The 24,297-nt window shown below is 39.9% G+C and overlaps 1 protein-coding gene across 14 annotated transcripts in view; it reads right to left on the minus strand.

Moving 5' to 3' along the window:
* The window catches only part of DACH2 (dachshund family transcription factor 2), a 407,226-nt gene that overhangs the window by 263,596 nt on the left and 119,333 nt on the right, over positions 1-24,297 (minus strand). For 7 of the 14 annotated variants that reach the window (XM_016426763.2, XM_007507428.3, XM_007507427.3 and 4 more), the window contains one exon: positions 4,110-4,208. The exons of the other annotated variants lie outside the window; for them this stretch is intronic. In XM_016426763.2, the coding sequence (XP_016282249.2) occupies positions 4,110-4,208 (99 nt within the window). The remainder of the gene's footprint in view (positions 1-4,109; positions 4,209-24,297) is intronic. 14 annotated transcript variants of the gene reach the window in all.

Below are 24,297 nucleotides of genomic sequence, written 5' to 3' on the forward strand. Positions count from 1 at the left end.
CTCCATCTCAGAGTGTGAAATATTGGACTTAACATGTAGCTAGGTACAAAGGATTTGTCTTTGGAAAAAAAGAAAAGAAAATTCATTGACAGTTTCCTAAATATTTCTCCCAGGAAAGTAGTACTGTTCTCCACAGTGGGAAGATTATCAGTGGCTATCAAAGAAGCAAGTTAATAAAGTGACAATAACAAACTGATGTATCTGTCAAAGTTTATAGATAAGGATGTCGAGCTCTAGGTTATGGGCCTACAGCACTGACACCATTCATATATCATCACTCCCCAACACACTCTCTGTCAGCATTGTTTATCTTCAGTCAGGGGTTAAATAATGACCATGTAGGAAGAATGCCTTTGGGGAACTGCTTTGTCTTATGCAAGGTTCACCTGTTTACTTCTGAGAAAGTTTTCTGGGGCTTTTGTATATTTTTCTGGTTTTTTTTACAGATGGTATTTATCAACTTGGAACAGGCTTTAGGTCAATGAGACGAAAAATGTTATTTTTCCTGCCATTTTTATTCACTATAATACCTGATGCCTGGTGAACCCAATTACTAGTCCAAGGGCTTCAGGTGTCAATTTGTGGGTCCTGCACATCTCGTTCACAGACAAAGATATTTTACAACTTATATCTATGTTATGGATTCAGAGATTGGGGGAGGGCACCTCAGATACCATCTGTAATCCATTCCCTTCATTTCACAAAGGAAGAAATGGAGGCCCAAAGAAGATTGAAGACTACCTCGAAGTCTCAGAGGCAATAAGTGACAAAGCCTCCATTTGAACTCTAGTCCCTGTGACTCTGAGGCCAGCACTAATTATTCCACAACCTCTGGATCGTAAGATCTGGGCAATGTTGAGGAAAGTCCTGAGAAATACCTAGTCAATTAGGGACAGCTAGGAAGATCATCAGCAAAGGATCCAAGGACTGTTCATACTCCTTTCCCTCCACAGTCACATTCCAGGAGGAGCTCTGTAGCTTCTTAGGGTCATGGACCCCTCTAGTAGTCTGGTAAAGCTTATGGACCCCTTCTTAAAATAAAGATTTTCAAAGCAGAATATAAAATACACAGGATTACAAACTAAATATAGTTGAGATATCTATCTCTTTTTAAAAGCCAAATTCATGGCTCTCCCAGTTCCTCCTCACCCTCTAGTTCACGTCCCTGAAGTAGCCTGAACGTTTTAATGACCACAGCCTACAAAGAGATGCATCAAGGCAGAAAGCCAGTGAGAAGGCTGAGGTCAAGCCATGGGCCTACTCTATCTTCCATATTAAAGGTAAAGCCCCGTTGTTCAAGCAAACCATCTAACTTCAACCCACAGGATTTAGTAATGTTTCCTGGCCACAGGGTTGTGGGTGGAAACGGGAGGGGATGCTGTACTTGCCCTGTCTCCACCTCTTCCTCTCATGCCATTCATACTCATTCATTCAATACTTATTCATTAAACATCTACAGTAGGCATCATGGGGTGACTGCACAAAACGTAAGGCATGATTCCTGACTCCCCAGAGTTTATGGTATAAAAGAAACAAACCAAACTTTCACTTGGGCTTTGAATGAATGGTATGGTTGCTAATGGCTAAAGGAGTTCTGAGAAGAGGGAAGAGGTTGCTTCCCCGGACCCATATATTCTCATTCCACTTCTACTTCCTTTCCCCTTTCTCCCTCTTCTTCATTACCTCAAATACTCAGGCCAAGGGAACTTTATTTTTGAACTTAGCATATTAGCTATGAGCTGATTGAAGGTCAGTCACCCTTCTAATACTCTAGAAGTTCTTTTTAGGGGCAGCTGGGTAGTTCAGTGTATTGAGAGTCAGGCCTAGAGATGGGAGGTCCTAGGTTCAAATCTGGCCTCAGACACTTCCCAGCTGTGGGACCCTGGGCAAGTCACTTGACCCCCATTGCCTCACCCTTATCACTCTTCTGCCTTGGAGCCAATACACAGTATTGACTCCAAGATGGAAGGTGAGGGTTTTTTTAAAAAGCTCTTTTTAGAATAAAAGACTATCTTTTGGATGGATTCTTTCATAAATCTATTCTGTAACTTTGTGCCTAAGTCAATGAGGTATAAAACCTCTTTTGCAGGTCACCTGAGTGCAAGATAGTGCCAAAGGATGTCTTCTTACTGCCTGCAAAGTCCCAGCAAAACTTCTCATCCGGATATCGATTCTTTCACAATCAGAATCCAATGCACTTTTCCAGTCTTATCTCATCCTATTACTATTTACATATATAACAAAGGAGCCAACAGATTATTCCTATTTCTCCAAAATCACCCAGTCCTATACTGTTTCAGTGACTTTGCTCACCCCACCCCCTATTTCTGAAATGCAGTCTCTCTCCCTCTCACACTGCGACTTTTGCCAGCTTCCTCAGCTTGGCCAAGGTACCATTTTTTCATCCAGACTTTCCTGACTGCTCCCCTGAGAAGGGAGGGTCATTTCCATCTTGAGGTAGATATGGCACTTGGATCCCTCTCTGCAATCCAACATTCATATTCACCTTTGTGTTCCAGTTCCTTGAATGCTTCTCTCTCTGCTGAACTGTACCTACCTGATGTAGAGTTCTTTGGTGTCCCTCAGGCTAGCACGGTGCCCTCTCTGGGGTCATTTCACATAAGTACAAATCTCCTATATGATTCTCACTACAACCCAGTGAGGTGAGTTATTTCATGGGTATTATCATCCACATTTAAAGATGAGGAAACTGATGACTGGAGAAGTTGAGCAATTTGAACTTGGTCCCAACGCTGGTCACATTTTGGGCCCAGAGCCAGCATTCTCTCTAATATACATAGCAGAACCTCAGAAATGCTTGGTGACTTGAAACCTGTGTGCTCAGTGACAATTAGCTAAAGAGATGATAGAAAATTTAAATGAAATTTGGACTTTTAAAATTAGAATTTTAAAAAAGAAAAGAGCTTGAGCCTGGAAGCTTTATGTCCAAGTCTTGCCCACTGGCACTGTGTCATACTGAGAAAGGCATTTAACCCCTCTGAGCCTCAGTTGTAATCTGTTCTGGTAGGGAGAGTTTCCCAGGCTGAAGAAATTACAGCTACTTCAGGGATTTTATCAAGTGCATAACCATAAATAAAAGCAAATGTTAAATAAACATTGCATCAAAATACATCCTAAAACCAAACCTTTCTGAAGACTATTTTAACAACTCAAGTGTGAGAGAAGAATTGGTGATTTTGTAGACCCGAATACAGATCTGCCCAAGAACTGATAAGCCTGCAGATTATGGAAACTGGCAACTGGCAAATAATATAAGGTCATTTAAGACAGTTAAGAGTTTGCCAAGAACATGGCAGTGTCCTCTTGATTCTGACAACAACTTTATACAGTAGGTTCACCAAGATCAACAAGTCTTGTTAAGGAAACACGCAATACTATTAGACATTGAATAGCCATTCTGAATTCTTCTATTCAGTGTCATAAACAGATCACATCTCCACTGATGTGGAGGAGGCTAAGATGGAGGAAATTTTCTAGAAAATGTCTACTCCCCCTAGCTCTGAGTTTGATACTCTCTCCAGAAGCTACTAGAGCAGGAGTGAAGTAACCAGGGCATCTTGGTCTAGACACCGATGCCTCTGAGCCAACGTTTTCCTCATCTATCTGGCAAAATGAGGATAATAGCCTCACAGGGCTGTGATGAAAACGCTTTGGAAACCCCAAAGCACAGCATGTGTGTTACCATTATGCTACACTTAGTCACTTTTATTTTCCCTCCCTTACAGGACACATGATGTGGAGATTGTGGCATTCTCTGATCTATGATTATTTTTGGTCAGAATCCATACAAAACTAACAAGAACATGATTTTGTTTCTGACTTTTCGTTTCCCACCTCCAGCACTAGGCAGCAATTTATTATAGAGGTTAGTCGTTCTCTCATGTATTCTGGATATATCTCAGTATTACCAAACTCACATCCTTTATGCCTAAGTCTTGATTAATGTCAGCCTGAACTGAAATCAGGCCAGCTTCATTAGCTACATCACTAACAGACTTCTTATTTCAAGTGCCAATACTGTCAATACTATATTTCACTGTTCTTTAGGAAAACAGCATATTACACACACCTTCTCTTCTTTCGCTTACCTGGCTCCTTGAATGTGACGATTCCGAGAGTAAACTGGGCCAGCCACAGTACTGAAAGGAGGTCTCCTCGGCCAAGTGTTGGGCCATGTGGATGTAGTTCTGCATATAAAGTCAAACTTTTTCAATATTCGGAATGGTGGTAAGGTTGGCTAAACTGTTTCTAATCCTCTTTTTTATTCTATGCCATAATACATGACTGGGGAGGGGGTAATATAATGGGAAATATGGATGTCCAAAAATTATTGGTAGCTTTTGTTTTCATAAGGGAACTGTATAGATCTAGTATTTGTCCTCTAGTGGCTCTCACAAGGTAAGACACACAAAGAGAAGTGTAAATATGAGAAAGGACACTAAGAGACATTCAAGTCCATACTGGAAGGAACACTAGGAGATCTAAATTATATAGAGGTCAAAGGTAAGTGAGATTCAAGAGTGGAAGGCAAGAGGAAACACTTCACCAAACTGGGAAAGTAATATCACTTTAATGTTCAGATTGAATAAGAGAGGATGACTATTTCTTGAGTACTTCTTCTGTACCCAGCCCCACCATCAAGCCTTGTAGGAAATATAGTTTCCACCCCGAAAGAGCTTACAATCTATTAGAGAATGGTGCCATGTGAATGATAGAGGTAAGACTGTACCAGCAGGTTGAGGAGGAGCATAAGTACTAGTGGAGGTATTCAAATAAAAAGGGACTGAAGTCTGGCCTTGATGAACAGGTCAAGATTTTCCCCAAAGGTGTGGTAAGAGTTACTTGATACCTTTATTGTTCCCTTAAAAGACCGCTTTTTCCATGATAAATTAAAAGGTTACATTAGAATATACAAACTTCTCTCCAAGTCCCTTTCTAGTGTTAAATCCTAAAACCATAAGATCATGGCCAATAAGATCAATTAAAAGGTCAACAGGAATGATGGCATAAATGTGTTAAGCCCTTTTACCTGTCCTGACAAAATCATGGTAGGTGTATTGAGTTCAGTCATATTGACTCATATGCTCTGACTATGCATTTTAATTAACTTTTGGCTAGCTAAATGCCAGGGCTAGCTGATGTACAGTCAATAATTATAAAAGAAATATTGACATTTCCTTGTATTAATCTGTCTGTTTTGAGTTCAAACCCATAGCCTCACTCTCTTCTATGTAGCCATTGTCTCCTTCCTACTTTAAAAAAGTATGTAAACCTGATGGCTAATCACATCTAAGAAACTATCCCAAAGTTGAATTATGGAATGATTAACAATTAGATATAGTTGAACTAAGGACTTCGCAAACATGAAAATCTGCCTCTTCTGTAAGCTTGGCATGAGACTGCATAGGAAGAGAATAATACATTCCATCTTCCCTATTCCAAATGAAAGTTTTACCCAGGTCTTTGATGCCATGTATTTAGGCTTGTCACCACAAATCAGTTAGTGCTCTCATCTAACCATCTCATTACGACTCATTTATTATGTTGCCCAATTTTTACATGTAGACTAAGGCAAAACACTGATCTAAGTTGTGTATTTAAAATCTCAACTGGATTTCATGGCAGAAGCATGAACATCAATACAGGAAGAAAAAAAAGGACTGGTCAGATGAGGGGCTCTGCCTACCAATGCTAAATAAATTACAAATAGAAAAATCCTTCCCTAAGCACAAAGCTCTTTATTGAATCAATGAATCAAAGTAAACTGAATATAAAAGACAGGGAAGAACAGCTGCCACTGAAATTCTCAAGTCACTTGACCAGCATGGCAGAACTCTATAGGCCACCACCATTTGCATTTCCCAAGCCTATAATGGCACACCTGCCTACCTTAGGTCTTCTATGTTATATGGCAAGGGGCAGAGACCAGAAGGGTTATGTCTTTCTGTAGAAACTTCCTAATGCCGGGCTCTGCATTGGGATACCCAACATTTTTACTTCCTAGAATTCTAACCCACTCGTTGTCTTCAAAGACTTGGCATGAAAAGCCTGCCGAACTAAGTCAAAAGAGACATGACATATTTCACTATTTCTTAACAGTTTGGAAACAATCCATTTTGTATTAATGGCATCCTATATCTAGTTATGGGGCACATAAAAGAAAACTGGAGATTGAGGACAGTTTTCAGCTATAGCCTACCTGGTCTCACAGGGTATAATACCACAGTGGAGTTGGTCAGCTTCATTTTTTTGATACTAAATTGGAAATACCTTTCATCTGCTTATTTAACTTCCTACTGTTTCAAACACTTAATTCAAATGTTTAACTCCTTTTCAGGAACTGGGAAGAAAGGAAATGTCTCTTCAGGTTAACCTACTGGGTTTAGCAACTCCTAAGGCAAGAGGTAGTAGACACTTTCATCCGAAACTGAATCTGAAATGGAAGCTTGGAAAATTCCAGATATCCATGTTTTCTGTAAGCCATCCTTTTCTCCTCGGTGGATTGATTTACTTTTCATTCACTGAAGTTTAGGTTGGATGGTTTCAGAGATTCACACTTAACATCTTCAATTACTGAGACTCCCATGACTCCCTCATTACTGTAAACTGAAAAGATCATCAAGGTCAGCTCTTTGCTTCCTGCAGGTAAAAGACTAAACAATGTGGGACTCATTCCAAGATATCAACATCTTTGTTTTTCTTTTTGATAAACCTAGGTACAGCAGTACCTTATTTATACATAGGACATGCTTAATGAATGTTTGTGGAATGAAAGAATCAATAAAAACTGAAGATAACAAGCATACTGCATTTCCAACTTAAAAAAAATCCATCTCTGACAAACCTTAAGAATTTTTAATATAGGGAAACAATTATTTTTTTTAATTTAGAGAGCCTTATCTTGTCTAAAGATGTTACTACCTTGCTTTGATCACTCAAAAGAAAAAGATGCATGACTTCATCAATGCAAGCATGAAGGCAGATCGAAATCCTCTCAAGATCTGCCCTAGCCAAAAATAAGATCATTACTTAATCAGAATTATAGTTGAAAAGGTTCTCAAAGGACACCTAGTCCAACTCACCGCCACACAGTAATGCTGTCTTTGAGAGACTTAGTCTTTGCCTGAAAACCTCCACAGTGATGGAGAACCCACTATTTGCCCAAGTAGCCCATTCATTGCCTTTGGGAAAACTCTGATTTTGGGAAATTTGTCCGTATTTTAAACCACAATCTGAATCTCTGTAATTTCAATCTATGGTTCCTAGTTCTGCCCTAAGGAGACAAGCAGAACAAGATTACTCTCTCTTTTACATAACAGCAATTTCAATACTTCACGACAGCCTTCATGTGGACCACACTTACAAACCTTCTCTTCTTGGGAATAAACATACCTAATTTTTTGTGTAGCACAAACTTGAAGAGCATTACCACTATGGTTGTCCTTCTCTGGACACTCTCTAGCTATCAATGCCCTTCCTTAAAAGTAGAACTAGAACCAGCATTCCAGTGGCAATCTGGTCATGTGGCACCCAGAGTTGTACAAAGTGCTCTAGGTGTGATCTGACCAGAGCATCTCAATTCCTGAACTCTCTCTACATATAATCTAAGATGGTTTTTTCTTCCTACTATATCACAATGGTGACTCTCAGCACATGTAGTTCACTAAAAGCTTCTGATTTTTTCCCAAACTGCTCTTTAGACATCCTTCCTTCATTTTGTCAACTGATTTTTTGAATCCATCTTTAAGACTTTATATTTCATAGGGATAAGAACACACAAGTCCCTGAACAATGAACAATCTGCAGGGATCTAGGAGAAAAACACTATCCACAAGCAGAGGACAAACTGTGGGAGTAGAAACACCGAGGAAAAGCAACTGCCTGACTACAGCGGTTGAGGGGACATGACAGGAGAGACTAAACAAACACTCTAATGCAAATACTAACAACATGGCAATGGATTTGAATCAAGAACACATGTGATACCCAGTGGAATGACGCATTGGCTATTGGGGGGGGGGAGAAGAAAATGATCTTTGTCTCTAATGAATAATGCTTGGAAATGATCAAATAAAATATTATTTAAAAAATAAATAAAATAAAAATATCTTTTTAAAGAAAAAAAAAGAACAGCACTTAAGCTATTAGTGGTAGTAGTAATAGTAAGGATCAAATGGGACTCTAGAATGCCAAATTTCGCTGCTGTCAAAATTTAACAAAAACAATTAACATCAGGGATTTTAATTACTAATACGTATTTATAGTGCCATACAAGTTGAGATTCCCTCCCTTTCTTCTCTCCCCTTCCCGGTGAAAACGATGACCTCATCTAAATACTGTATCTTTAAACAATATAGCAGAGTGAACTCATTAAATGGGACCTTACTTAACGATTTTCTTTTCAAGGTTAAATATGAAAAACTAATCTCTCTTTTTAAGTCCCTGAAAGTGCTCTCTGGTTTACCAAAATTTCTGAACCAAGGAAGCAAGTTAGCAGTTTCTGATCTTTCAATTATTCTGGAACTCTTTATGATACCTCCACCATCACCCATCATCATCCACCCTCCTCACCCTCACCCCCACTCCCCATTAAATTATGCCCAGGGGATTAAGACACTCCCAGGCCTTCCCCTATATTGTCTTGGAAACTTTCACAGCTCTTACTATCAAAGTAACCAAGGGGTGCCCATGCCTCAAGATTTAGTTGCCATGGTGGTGTCTCATAAATCATCAATTATTGTCTGTTATTATGAATCTGACAGCTTCATACGGCCATAAAGAGATTTGCATTTATGTCTAATTTTAAGATTTTTTTCCAGACATCATTTGCTTTGTTAAAGAAATGTCATGACAACCAGAAAACACTTGAAGCTTGTTATCAGGGACTCAGACATTTATTCGGACTTTGACAGTTTGGCATTTCCAAGCCCCAGCTCCTTTTGCAATACTGAGTAGTTAATCTTTACAGTTCACAAATATATTTCTAAACATGGGTGTGTATAGGATAATAGGCAAAACCCAGTAGAAGCAATGGAGGGTTTCTGGTTGCTATGACAACCAAACTGATCAATTTCCTGTCACTGTTTTAAAAGAGGTACTCTCTTGTGGCCATAAATACTAATTACAAACACAGGCCGTTTGCTAACATGTTCAACTCACAGATTAAAGGAGTTCATGCCTAATTTATCATTTAACATGTCCTCCCACGTTTGTAGTGTGGCATAGAATGAATAACAACTTCACTTGTTTACAACGTTTTCAACTTAATTTCACTAATTAGTTTTGCAGTTGCTAGAATTTCAACAGTAACACGAGCTCGGTAAACAATACATTTGAGAAGTTCCAGGGAAAGCTTTCTAAATATAATTTATGGATTTCGGTCTCCATTTTTCAATTCACATCTTGACCTTTAACTATCTCGTTTTCAGGCTGAAATGGTCTTTCCTAAATGAATGACATTGCTGGCACCAAAGGGTATCTCATTCCACCATCTCAATTTCCAAGCCATATCCAGGCAACAACTGCATGGGCTAGAAAAGAATGGTAGTAGAGAACTGTAGCATGGCCTGGGCTTATGAAAACAAAACCATGTGGGAAAAAATGAAAAACGGCTCCAGAAATAGGAATATAAGAAGAGACACGATGCAATATGACTGACGATGCCTGCACACAAAGAGACGTGCCACACATGGTATGATGTATGAGCCAGAGATTACAATCTGCGCTTGAGGGCTTGATCTTGAGGGGCTGAGGGGGGCTCTGCTAGACCAGGTATGTGGAGTCATTAGCCTTGCTATCAGAGAGTTCTCCATCCTGACAAACACTTACGGGAGTGCCGGACATGTCATTATCCTGAAGAAGTCAAGAAAAAAGAATTTTCCTTCCTCAAAATGTCTGCTTCATGCATTGGTCTATTCAAAAACTCCTAAGAAACTCATTTAGCCCAATATGGTTGCCAGCCAATCCCTCAAGTCAGGAATTGGACTCAAAGGTTTTGACTATTTCGGAGATGATTTTCTACCACCAAAAAAGCTAGAAACATCCTCAGGCATCTCTGGGGAAGCTGATGAATTCTTAATCTTGAACCTAACAAAACACACACCACTTCACAAAGGGAGGAGAAAAGATCTGAAAAACCTGCCTCTGGGAATCTTAGCAGCATCCCTTACTTTCTGATGAATCCTGGGAAAGGGGAGAGGTGAGGGATTTGGGGGCCTTGGTAATATTTACAGTATCATAGTCACAAAAGAAATCACCTGACAAACCCAGCCTCAGGCAGCTTCCTGCTGTCATCAGTTGTACAAAAGAGCTCCTTCCTAGAACTCCTGTTAATCAACACAAATGTATACATCGGAAGAAAGTGAAAACCCTTTAGGAGGTCTCCAGGGACAACGGGCAAGGGAGTGACAAAGCTCTTCCAACTGATTCTTCTGCCAACAGCTGAAGCCTGGACACTCTGGGGGCTCCAACAGTCTGTGCCCCTCAAAGGTGCTCTCTCCCCTCTACAGACCCATCTTATAGTGACTCTACAGCAAAATTTCTGCACTACACACTACCTGTGCCAAGATTAAATTGCTAACGTCCCCTGGGAAGGGAGCAACATTAATACAGCATGGCCAGTGTAGGTAGCCTGAAGGAGGGAAAGTGGACTGAGAACAGGGCAGAGAGACTCAAATGGCAAAACCTAAGTTGTACAACTAGGTAGCTCATAATAAAGTTCCCTTCTGAATGTTATCCACCTCCAGAGAAACAATTGTCTTTCACATCAGTGTATTTAGTTTTATTTGGGGGTTTTGGTCATATATGAGTGTGCTCTTCCAACAATGAACCAATCTGGAAGTATGTTTTCCATGACAATAAAAAGATGAAAAATAAAATAAAAGTTCCCTTCTTCCAGAGCTGTGCAAGGCATTCTCAACTGGGGAAACAACTTCTGAGTGATCGGAGGGTGGCATCAACAGAAAATACATTCGTAGGACACCATCTCTAATCAAACAGAGAATATTGTCTTCCAGAATAGTAACACATTAAACATGCACTCTGAAGACCCTTCAAGTTTCCAAAATGAATTAACAAAGGCAGTCGATAAAAAAAAAACAAGAGTGCCTTTTATTTTATCTATACTGCTCTCATTTGTATAGATATTTTATAGGTATTTTTAACCCTACATGTGGAATGTGTCTCCTACCTCCAAATTCAACCTGGTGAGATCTTAACTTTATCTTTAAGGTCAATTCCTCCATGAAGCTTTCCTTGATCTTCCAAGGTAACTGTTTTTAGTACCAGATTAACCTGACTTTGACTTCTTACAGTATGAGGAAGACTACTGATCGAGATTATTACCACTGAAAAGGACAGAGAAATGGCCTGTTCATATGGCAAAATCTCACCAAAATATGACTACATATTTTTTAAATTTCCTACAGTGTTTTTAAAGACAGAGTAATTCTAAACGAATGTCCTAGGCCTACTAATTATAATGGTCAAATAATACACATTGCTATAAAGAGTTTTTTTATTCTATTATTGACATGAACATCTCAACACACACACACATATCCATTAGCGCTTACCAAAGTTTATATCCTGAATAACTAATGAGTTTCTTAATCCAGGTACCTATTGATTATGCTACAATATCCTGATAGCTCAAGTTGCAAAAGTATTTCATGGTTTACAAAGTCATTTTGTTTTTTGAGTCCTAGCTTTTTACTGTGCTTGTCTTTTAAAAGTCTTGGAGTTTAGTCTTATTGGTGTTTTATATTCACTTGTCATCTATGGAAAAGCCAACTTGACTCAAGATATACTGTCCGGGTGGCAGGACAAAATCTCTGCAGTTTGGGGGCCAAAATGGTGGGAAGACCAGAACTACTGACTTGTGTGTTCTTTTGCCTAAAATTAGTTATAATTTTTTCAATAGAAATTTGTAAGGCACTTCATGAGTATCCATGGACCTTAGCAGCAGGTTGCCAGGGAACATAATTTCTTCAAGGACTTCAAACCAAAGAGCAGCCATTTTGTTGTAACTGACATTTCCTAACTTAATTCTGCAGCCTTCATCAAAATGCCTTCCAGTCCCAGGCTAAGGGGCTATGGCTATGGGCTGGCTCAGGTGCTACATCCTCTGCATTAGGCATTAATTAGCTCCTCTGACCAACTCTTAAAAATGAATCTTTAGGGGGGAAAAGAGGGTCACTGAGTCATCTTTTAAAAAAAACACAGAAAAGAATGGAAGGAAAGGCAGAGAGAAGCACAGAAAAGGCTGACAGCTTTCAAAGCTACAGGTTGACCTTAATATATACTTTAAAGGAAAGGGAAGGAAGAACAGAAGAGAGATTGGCAATTTCGTGTACAACCTTCTCTTTCTGTTTTACAGTTTAAGGAAATGTATATATTATCGAGTGTTTGTTAAATTCAGAATTAAAAAAAAAATCGATGTGAAAAGAATGGACCGCCACAATGTTAAAAGGACTGTGTCTGAAAGTTTCCTGTTACAGGACAGTTGTCATTCCTGTCAGCTCAGTTCCACCCTAGACAGACTCGGGGCACATGAATGGCTCAGCTGTCCTCTGGCCCCTGGTCCAGACTGGCAAAGCCAGGCTGTGGCCACACATACCCAGCAGCCCCAAACCATCACATTACTCTATGAAACATGCAAAACGTTACATTATTATGCTACACAGGGCCAAGGAATTTTAGTATTCACGGGATTATGGTAATTAAGTCTTCCTTCACTTTGGGTGATGTGACACATGCTTGACTATAATGTCACTCCACTTAAAGTCTGTGTAAACAACATTATCTTAGTCACTCTGCATTACATTTCCAACTGTGAGCAAAATTACAAGGTCAAAGTGGACAAGAATGTAGGTAATCCCGAAGCAATAGCATGTAAATGACAAGCTAGAGGTTCAGCCTGGGTTTGCAATGCAGAGTCAAAGACATGGGTAGCCAGCACATTGGCCACAGCAGCAGGGCCCAGGAGGCCTTCCTGGCAATGCTCAGGGCTAGTCTGGGGCCCAAGGACCTGTCCATGGGGCCACTGGGGAAGAACATCTCCAAGTAGCTCTTCTTGAGGGCGCATCACCTTGGCACAGACAAGGCACGCAGTTCAGCACTGTTTTCTCAACAAAAGCCCAACAAGTCTCATCGTATGCAGCCAACCTTAAGCTATCTGCATGAAAGAAACAACACATGAATACTATTTCCTCTTTCCTTATTGTTTTCTTTAAGGGAAATGTTCAAATACTAGAAACACTGTTTTAGAGAAACTAAGGACTTGCCAACAAATGGACCACATGACCAGTTTCAATAGACCTGTGTCCAGGAGCACCAGGGCTTTGAAAGGGTGCTAGCTTTGGAAAGTTGGAGTTGGGGTAGTAAAGGGATTCATTTAATGCTCCTGGGAAGTGAGGGCTGCCCAAGCTAAACCATCCTAGTCATCTCTGGGACACAGAACACATTTGGTACATGCAGTTATCTGGGCAAAGGACCATGGCCACCCTGATACCAGGTCCTCTGAGCTGAGCTACTCAATGGGAGAAGGCACTGGGTAAGCAAAAGAGAGTCTTCTGTCTCTCTGTGAAGAAATAGGAAGTTTAAGAACCAATTAGCAACAGCAACAAGAGTGCCTCAGAGATGGGGATCTTTCAGGCACTGCACAAATAGGTCGAAGGAAAAAGCACCCAAACAACAAGTCTTGCAGGGCTTACTTTCCCATTTAGAAAATAGGGTCCACAAACGTGAATTTTATTCACTTGGAGATCATCTAAACAAAGTGTGTGAGCAACAATTATCTCTTGAAATATTTGGGGTTAGAGCTCCGTGGGAGGTCAATTCACTTCCTACCTCCATTTTTTCCCAGGCCTACTTACAGAAAGAGGGGCCTCTGCAAATGGCCAGGGCCACAAAAGATGAGTTGATTTGGTTTTTGTTTGCTCAAAGTTTCTGCCTTCCCTAAGTGGGCACTGCACTAATGGCCTGCCTAAGACGTTAATTCCTTGTAAGTTAAAAAAGTTTTCTTTTCTGAAAAAATGATTGAAAACAAAAGTTATTTGGCAGGCAGCACTCTACAGAAGGAGGATGGCTGTGTGTGCGTGCGTGCGCGTGTGTGTGTGTGTGTGTGTGTGTGTATCAAATTCTGAGTTTAAATCCCTCCCAGTTCCAATTGACTACAGCAGTCAGAAAATGAGATGAAAGAATGTAAGTACAAGTTCATACAACTGCCATTGCCATTGATGCCAATGGAGTTCTGAGGCAGGCCTTTAATTTCCACCAAGAAGTCTCAAGGCGAAAAGATTCTGGCTGGAGCAAACCTCCGCTACCTAACCCACAAATACATGCATGTGCATGCATGCACGCGCGTGTGTGTGTACGTACACAAATACAGAGAAATAAAACAGTAAGAACTCTCAATGGCTTCACCAACTTTTAAGGATATCTGGATGGCACTATTTATTATCAGGTCCAAATCCAAATGAATCAAGCCAGCTATTTGGCTTTTTAAATTATTCCTAATGCAGTTCCAGCCTACTTTTCCCACTTATTACCCATGACTCTTCACACTCTCTTGACACTCCAGGACGAGTGGCCCACTCAACGTTGCTGTAGAACATTCCCTATCACTCCTTTGTGCCTCTACATAGACTGTCCTCCATGCCTAGAATCTATCCCCTCCTCATTTCTACCTAATTCTAATTGAATTGCAAGCTTCCCTCAAAGATCACCTTCAGTGCTACCACCTAGAGGAGGCTTTTCCTGATCTACTCCCAGCTCACGCATCCACCACATTAGTACACTGCTCCCCAAACTCACTTATTTGCTATCTGGATTTCTATAGCACAATACCGGGCACCTAGTAGAGACGATGAATGAATGTTTACTGAATGAACACAAGTGGCCACTTGTGGATGGCAGTAGCATCCTTTATGAAGCTGCTTGTAGGGGGGAACAAATAGCAGCTACTTATTCCTAGCTCTAAAACTATGACCCTATAAGTAGTTGTGTTTATGTATTAAGTGCTTCCTTCCTCTGTTCCAGGCACTAGGAGAGTTCTAGTGCCTTTTTCAGTCACAGCACCTGATTTCTGCCTGACTACTGACAGCATTTCCTTATGATGTCTGGTTTTTTCTGTGCCTCTGTAAGCTTAATGATGCTTTCTCCTGGTGAGCTTAACCAACTTAATATTCCCTCTCCCTACTTTGAAGAAACAAAAAAGGACTAAGGGAAGAGGGATTTTAGTTTGTATACCTTGTTCTAATTCCATTCCCATGACGTATGTGCTCACTGAGTACCTAAGTAACTACCAAAAGAAAATGAAGTAAACTTATTGAATCTAGTACTATTAAAATCCAGTGATGCATGCTCATCAAAAGGGCTTGCCATTCTAGGAAGGATATGACACACACCGCACAAACAAAAGAGGGAGCTGCTGGGGACAGTGACCGTCTCCAGAGTATACTGGTTGCCTCAAGCTCTAGAGCACTATCCTATAGGAGTTCCTAAATAAGAGTTCTTAGAACTCAATTTAGCCTAAGCAATCACACAAGAAAACAAAGTACATGAAGAATATAGGCCAGACTCGAATAGGCATTTGAACAAAGAGCCTATAGAGCCTGCCAGTTGGAGAACTGACAAAGAGCCCAGGAATTATTCCACTGGTACCTTGCATAGCCAAAAGGTCTAAAGGAAGGACCCTAGGAAGTCGAATGAACCTCCTGTTGAAAATTTAGTGGAGAACAAGAGCTCTATAGAATTAGAAGGTGGCATGGCTGTGCTTTGGTGGAGAAGGCAATCTACTCACATGGATGAGATCAGAAATGCACCAAAATATGTAAGTGTTAGACTGTAAATTCTTGAGGACAGGAACTATTACTTATCTGAATGCTTTAAGTCACCCAGAGTTTAGCCCATTGGTCTACATAAAATAGAAGCATAAAAGATGATTGTCACATTGTATTATTTTGTGTTGCAACCTGAGAAATGGATTCTCTGTGTCCCATGACTTCACTTCATTGGGTTCTGCCAAATACTCTCTTTTAATCTCCTTATTACCCTGGTTTCAGTATCTTGTTAAACAATTTTTTTTTCATCTTTCCTATTCAAATGATCCTTTTCCTTAGTAGAGAAAAGGGAAACAAAGTGTTGAGTAGTTCTGCCCTCTCTCACTTAATCCCATCTACCACATCTTTCTTTTTATCTTTTTCTTCCCTCCGGCATAATTTTAAAAACTCACCTCCCCACTCACAAACAGGACTTTTTTATTGTGGTAGTGGTTCTAAGTATCTACCACAAGTCTTAGTTCTTTCTGGGGTTTAGCATTCCTAACATTCTTCCATCTGAGACCAAGCTACTCTTTTTTGTTGCTTTTAAATTTCAACAGTTGTGTTCCTTCCTGATATCATTCATATATACCTATACACACATTTGTGTATTTATATCTTTCCTAACTCATTTATTTCTTGATCTATTGAAACCATTCTTCTTAGATAAGGCCTCCTTTTCTTCCTCACTAGAATCATTTAATTCTTCAGAACATTGCATCCCTCTTAAATGCCTGGAATCCATGGATCCCTACCTATCCTCTCCCCTAAACACTGAAAAATCTTCTTACAAATTTTTTCATGTGTTTCTTGATGATTTTACTATATAACCAGAATAATTGGACAGAAAATTCATTTTATATAAAAACAGTTGTTGATAGCATAGACAGGGTGGATGGGTTTTGGATATGGGTCTTTACTTCTTTTAAGTCTTTGGGTTTTTCTGAGTGCAAAAATAAAAATAGAAGTTAGCATGTTCTCCTAAAAGTGCATTTTCCAGAACATGGTGACTGGTTAAGCCCATTTTCTTTTAAAAGCAGACTTTAGTTTTGTTTTTAAAGGAGAGATTGGAATTTAATTGTTTCCTTTTTAGACAAATATGCTTTCGGATCAGTACTGAGTTAAAGGGCATGCTGATGTCAAAGGGTCTGCAACACAGGAGGATTCCAGACCGAGGTCTAGGACAGGCCAGGCAAACAAGCCAGGGCTCCTCCAATCATTCAAACACAGATCCTCCTACATCATAGCAAGGATCACCCACTTTTGTTTTATCTTCTCCAATACACATCAGAAGTTCAAATGGACTTTTTGTTATCTTAGGGCCTTGGGGTTTTTTTCAAACTGTATTTCAAACAGTTTTAAAAAGTATAGGGATTTCTCAAGACAGCATTAGGAACCGTTCAAAGGAAAAGTCAGCAGCCAGTGTGGGCAGAGGAGAAAAATGACCCTTTACTATACATAGATACTACTCCTCCCATCAAGAGAAAAACATTTTAAAATTAAACAACTTTACTATAAATGGCACTTGAAATGAATGAAAAACAGAGAGGCTGCTCTGCACGACAGAATCTCTCCATAATTCAGGCATGTCCCACTTAGAACAGCATTTCACTGGTGAGTGGGAAAGAAATTTGCGTCTTATCACTCTTTGGTCTACATCAAGGCTCAATACCTGAGCTATTTTTACAGGTTTTTTTTTAAAGAAAAGTCATTAAAAACAGATCCACCAGGCAGGAATTTCCCTATTTATCATTTATTTTATTTACATATACTTTTGATGCCTTGGTTCCCTGTGTGATATTTAACCAACTACTATGGTAATTTTTTAAAAATTGTGTGTGTGTGTGTGTGTGTGTGTGTGTGTGAACAAGCCTATTCAGGGTTTACAATTGAATAAACGACATAAAATTCACAAACAGAACCAGAGAAAAAATAAATTTACACATCCTGGTGGCTGATACAACCAACCATTATTAATGGGTTATTTCTCATTCAAGTAAGGGCTGTGCCTGTGTTCTTATTGGGATAGGGAATTACCTACCAGGTGAGGAATCTCCCTGTGACCCTGTAACTCCTAGTATTACAGGGTTGCCAGGAGTCACAAGTCAGTGTGTCAAAGAGATAGGACTTGGAGCTCAGATCTCCCATTCACCAGGCCATCTGATTGGAAGCTCCTTGAAGGCAGAGATTTGTCTTTCTGTATCCCCTAGTGCTTAGCACAGCGTCTAGCATGTAGTAGGCACTTACTATTTATTCACTAACAGTAAACTTAAGTGCTTTACACTACAGTAGAATAAAAACATCATTACTAATAAAACACTGATAATACCAAAACACAAGAGAAAACAGGTGTTGGTTTTAGGAGAAAGGGGCACCCCAAAGCTACAATGTCATCAGTGTTCAGAATTCAAGGCAGAAAGTCTCTCCACATATGCTGATCTGGGTCTATGAGTTACCTCAGGGTTTAGTGACTTGCCCATGGAAAGACGCACGGTTATGGGCCCTGGGGGAGGGCTTAAACTCAGTTCTCTGGGCATCTAAGGCTAGCCCTCTACTCACTTTGGCCAATTGCCTTTCATATTGTGTTATTCCTCTCAGAAAACAAGGAGGCGAGGTAGTGTATATACAAAGAAACTTGGATTTGGAGTTTGAGGATGTGGCTTGTTCTGCCACTGCCTATCTTGTGACCTTGGACAAGTCACTTGACCCCTTTGGTCTCAATTTTCCTCCTCTGTAAAATGAGGGGATTGAACTAAGTAATCACTAAAGTCTCTTTCACACTAAAATTGTGAGGTTCCAGGGGTGTTCTGGTAAATGTCTATATGTCCAAGACACACTTTGCAGTTTAATCTGTATTATTAACTTTTTATCCATGATTTTCAAGTCTTAAACAATCAACAAAACAATCCATGAAGCCCTGATCTCGAGCAGTTGCCCATTTCTGAGGTATAAATATTCACAATGAACATTTCCCACCTTGTTCTCATCCTTTTGTGATTCCATACTATTTTACTGCTTAAAGATAATTGCCACTCAATAATTTGTCTAATATTAACTATAACAATAAATCAAATTTCAAAGAGCCTGCTTTCCAAACCTGAGTCAACTGCATTGATACATACAGTCCCCTAGGTAGAGAAAAAGCAGAACCAGGATTTGAACATGGGTCCTCTAACTCCCAAACCATCATCATTTCTACTGCTGATTCAGTTACTGCATTTTGCACACTCTCTTTAATTTCCTCAAAAAGGTTTAAAAATAGCTGGTATGCAGTGAAAGCTGCCCAGGAAGATTTACGAAGAAGGCAGCAATGTCTGGGTCCAAGTCTCTATTCGATAATGTTTTAAATCTATGGCTCATTTTACTACATTTAGATCTAATCCTCAGAGATCAAAGTATTACTAATGTGAAATGCCAGCTGGGTGTAGAGTTTCTCCCTTTATGAAGGCCAAGCGGTGGGGTTATAGGTCTAGCTTGTTCAAGGATGGCCTCAGGTCCCAAGAATTCCAGAAAAAAAAAGAATTCAACAAGATTAGTGCTTGTCCCTTTCTCTCCAGTCTTTATCTCACTCAATATTCTAATACTGCTTCCCCAAAAAATGAAGGTGGGTTTTTTTCTGTTTTCACAATTCTCACTTGTATTTAGCCAACAGAATGATAAAAGGCAGCCAATATCAGAGAGGGACCTTCATTTCCTAAATATGGAGTCCTTCATTAATCACCTGGGTCTTTATCTCCTTAGTTCTGGGGCATCTGCCCTACAAGTGCTCCATAAGCACACATATTAGTGTAAAGGAAATTAAACACACACAAATTAAATCAATAAAAAACCATATCAGTTTAGTTAACCAAACAAATATTTTTCCAGAGGCTTACAAGTTCTCTTTCATTTTCATAAACCCTCTAATGGATAACTCTTCCAATTAAACTGCCACAGTTTAAAAAAAAAGACTAATTGCATTCTAGGCAAAGAGAAAATACTCTATTTCTTGGATCCGTGGGTAATGTTTTCATAATCCATTCTTTACATTATAACAATTCAAGACCAGGAAGCCAGGAAAGAACCCACAAAGCTTCCCACTGGGCTCTCCATCCATCCACTTCAGCCCCTTACCCCACAGCTCAAACGAAGCAGTCATTGCTTCAAGCTTCCCAAAGGGTGATAGTTAACTATCACTAGGATTTTGATCTTGATAGACATAGATGGCAACAATTTCATCACTAGTTTAGATTGTTGCACTCAACAAAGAAAACCATTGTTGCATGTGGAAATGGCAGCCACAGCTGCCTGAGCCCCTTACGTTATGACCACAGGTCTCATCCTCTATGTTGGTTTTTGGGTGATTTGGGGCAGGAGGAAGGGGGAGATGGGGAGAATTAGTGATTTACCAAACTGATCCTGTGATTTTATCTAAGGAGGCCGTTTCCAATGCGGAAACTCCCTCTACCAAGGCAGATTGACTCCTACTCTGCAATTTACAGTTTGAAGATAGAGGTCTGTATTGAACTCTGAAAGGGCTACTACTTTGCATCATCAGCAAAATGACCAGGGATGTCTGTGGAAGTGAATGTGCTAGCCAGGTAAGTCTGTGCTCCTTACATTTCCCTCTCCTACCAGCCCAAGATGTTTATATTTACCCTATACTAGGGTATACAGCTGTTATCTTACCTTCCATTACTTATCTCCTGTGTTTTTTATTTTAATTTCCCATCTTTCCCACTTTATTTCCTGTTCACTGCCTCTTCTTCCTGACCTCAGATCCAAAGCCTGAGTTCTGACTCCAGCCCAGGGACCTGGTCATGATGAACTTAACAACAGGAACTACTAAGTGAGTGATCAGCGAACATGCAACCATTGGCCAATGATCATTACTGAATAGACTCAGACTGAGGGAACTTAACCTTGTCTACGGGGATACTCTCACAATTACCCAGATTTTCATTTTTCTTTTTTCATGGTTATTTTTTTTCTGCTTCCTGTTTCCGTAGTTCTGCTTTCTTGAATTTGCCTTAGTTCATATAAGGCTTCCAATGATTCTCTCAATTCTAATTTGACAATTCTTATAGCATAGCAATATTCCCTTATACTCATCTGCCACAATTTACTCACTCCTTCACTAATTAAAGGGTGTTTGCTATATTTCCCACTTCTTTACTATCACACAAAAGGGCTACTCTGAATATTTGGGCACATATGGGAACTTTCCTATTTTGACCTCTCTGGGGTTTATGCCCAGCAATGGGATCTCAGCAGTAAAGGGCCTGGACATTTTTGACTTGGTTTATCTAGATTCCAAATTCCCTTCTATACAGTCTGGGACATGAGCCATTTCACAGCTCCACAGACCCCCTCCAACTTTGTCTACTGCCATCTCTTGTAACGACTGCCAACTTACTGTTGAATGAAAGCTCCCAGTTGTTTTGATTTGCTTTTCTCTCAACTTTAGTAATTTGGAACAATCTCTCAAATGATTGTTAATAGTTTGCAATTCAGAAGTATTTGTTCATGCCCTTTGAGTCTTTACCTATCCACCAGGGAAAGAATCAGACTGGGATGCATTTCGTTTTATAAACTGAGGAACTTGCTGCTACAAATATGGGGTTAAGTATAACAATTGATTCTAATTCCACTTTCCAATAGTCTCTTTCTGAGTTGTCTCACTACTAGATTTTTTAAAGCAATCAAATGCTCTCCTGTTCATAGATCCATAAAAGAGAAATAACAGATGTGAAAAAATGGGTCCCTAGATTGTAGTGGAAGGACAAGACAACTGGAGCTTGTGTCATCCAACCTTTTCCCACCTACTCTTGGGCTTGGTAGCCTCTGTCAGAACTGTTAAATTTGGCTCTGCTTTTCTGTTCCTCCAGCCTGCCTTGGTGATGACACTTTTTCTCATACAAAATATATTCACACCTCTATGTAGTGAGCCTGAACAGCTCTTAACCCAATAGATTATTCACTGCTTGTAGGACATGGGTACTTTTTAAAGCCGTGTCTGTGTCTTTTTGATTCCCCCCAAATTAACCCCATCTTTTTAAAAGATGTGTACCTGAAATATTCAGATATGACAGTGTTGTTTCACTTGTCCTATAATAGAAGTTTTGCGGTAAACAAGAATCCAGTAAACTCAAAATCCAATCCCTCCCCCATCAAAACACAGGGTTAATCCGAGGCAGCCTCCTGGTGAACCATTACTAAGGTAGAAAAGCATTAGTGAGGACTGATCATTATAAAGGATGACAGCAGGGCTTCTCCTCTTTTTTGTGTCCTGACTCCCCTGGGCAGTATCTAGCGAAGACGATGGGCCCCCCTTCTTGGAATCATGTTTGTGAGTGCATAAAATAACATACATAGGATTACAAAGGAAACCAATTATGTTGAAATACAGTTATCCAAATATTTTTAAAAACAAGTTTGCAGACCCCAGGTTGAGAACCCCTGCTATAGAGTCTTCTTCCAAACACAGTCTATAATGAAACATCAAAATAACATGTGCAAGATCCCTCTTTAATCCCAGACCCCTTTGGGGGAAATGTTCTGAGCTCAGCAGAGTTCTTTGGCAATCCTTCTATTCACACAATTCAACTTGGCTCAAAAGGTACACATCACTGACTTTTGTGTCATGGGTTTAAAGAGTGGCACAATTTTAATCCTGAAATGTTGGGTTTGTCTATTTCTCAATCCTAAATCATTCTTCATAGAATTCTCTAATAATCATATAATTGAATCACCTACCTTCCATCAGAGGTAAAAAAAAAAAAAACCTCTTACTATATTAGAATTTTAGTTTGTATTTTCCTTCTTAAGTGTCTGCACTTGGGCGTACAATTCCCTCTTAGCAAATGGAAGGACTAGATCATTCATTACTGTTTGATGTTGCTCATCACCCCTGGCTTCTGAATATCACAAATTCAAAGCACATATTATTTTAAATATTCTAAATAAAAAGTGATTGACAATCACAACCATATATCCTGGGATCTTCAAAATGGTCTAGTAAGGAAGTCGTTGCATTTTCTAGTGAATTCACCAGGACTTGAGAATTTTGCCAGAGGAGTTTTCTGAAACGGCAGATGAAGAAATCAGCCCTCCTGGCATGGACTTCTCATGACTCTGGTTTCAGAGTGGAGAATAATGGAACCAAAGCAGACTCCCATATGTTCCAGTCAAAAAGAGAGTCACTGGAATCAATTGAAGAGAGGAGTCATATGGTCAGATCTGTGCTTAAAGAAAATTACTTTGGCAGTAGTGGGGGGAAATGGACTGAAGTAGGAAGGAACTTCCTAGGACTGTGGTAATTATCTAGATGAGAAGTCACATGGCCCCAAATTAAGGTGATGGTTACGTGAGTGGGAAAAAAACATTAGATAACAAAAGGTGTTGTAAAGATAGAAACAGCAAGATCTGGCAATTTCTCAGATAGGTGGGGTGAGGAAAAGAGAAGATTCTGGGATAATGCCACAGTTCTGAATTTGGGGGATTGGAAAGATGGCCATGCCTTCACCAGAAAGAGGAAAGTTTGGAAATGGGGAGGATTAGGGGAAAGACACTGAGTTCAAATTGGAACAAACTCAGTTTGAAATGTCTCCATGGGTAATGTTGAATTCAAGTTCAACGGAGAGTCTAGGACTGGATATCTAGGTCTGCCCAGAAAGAAGAGTCAGAGCCATTGGAGCTTGAGGGTACCAAGAAAGTGTAGAGTTTTAGAGGAAATAGGACAGAAACTTGGGAAACACCTACAGTTAAAGTGTCTAATAATGTCTAGAGACACGTGTAGGATGGGTTTAGGAGGGGGCAGAAGGAGAGCAAAGATTGTCTTCAGATAAAGAAAGGCCAGGGCTGTGAATGAAATGTGAGCATCCCCAAGTGTGGGCAATGAAGAATGAAGGAGATTAACATGATATTAAAGGAGGGTGAAGAATTGGGAAACTAGAGAGTTTGAGGAAGCATCAACATGGTCATTGAAATCCCCTAGTAAAAGAGGAGTAAGGGTGGCAAGGAAGATGATGAGCCGAGTGCTGCATACTCCTTGAAAAAAAAAAGGTAGAATGAGTGGGGAGAGAGTATATAATAGCCATTATGATTTGGAGTAGAAAATTTTGTTTGAGTGGAGCTCACAAAAGGAGAGGTTACCAAGTGATGGAGGCAACTGGGGAGTTTGGAAGTAGCGCTGGGGCGCAAGCCAAAATTGAGCCATTTGTATCTTATCACAGTTCCAGAATCTCAGAGTTCAATGGAACCTTGGAGGCCAATTAGCTCAATTACAGGTCACATAGAAATTCCTACTAAAACATACTCAGTCACTCAATCTTTCTTTGCCTGAGAACCTCCAATAACAGAGAACCTACCACCTTCCTATACAGTCTATTCCCTGCCCTTGAGTTAGCCCCAATTGTTCAGAAATCTGTCCTTAATTCAAGCCAACAAGATCTGCCTCTCTGAAGTTTTCATTCTT

The sequence above is a fragment of the Monodelphis domestica genome, chromosome X (genome assembly GCF_027887165.1).
Source record: "Monodelphis domestica isolate mMonDom1 chromosome X, mMonDom1.pri, whole genome shotgun sequence".
NCBI lineage: Eukaryota > Metazoa > Chordata > Mammalia > Didelphimorphia > Didelphidae > Monodelphis > Monodelphis domestica.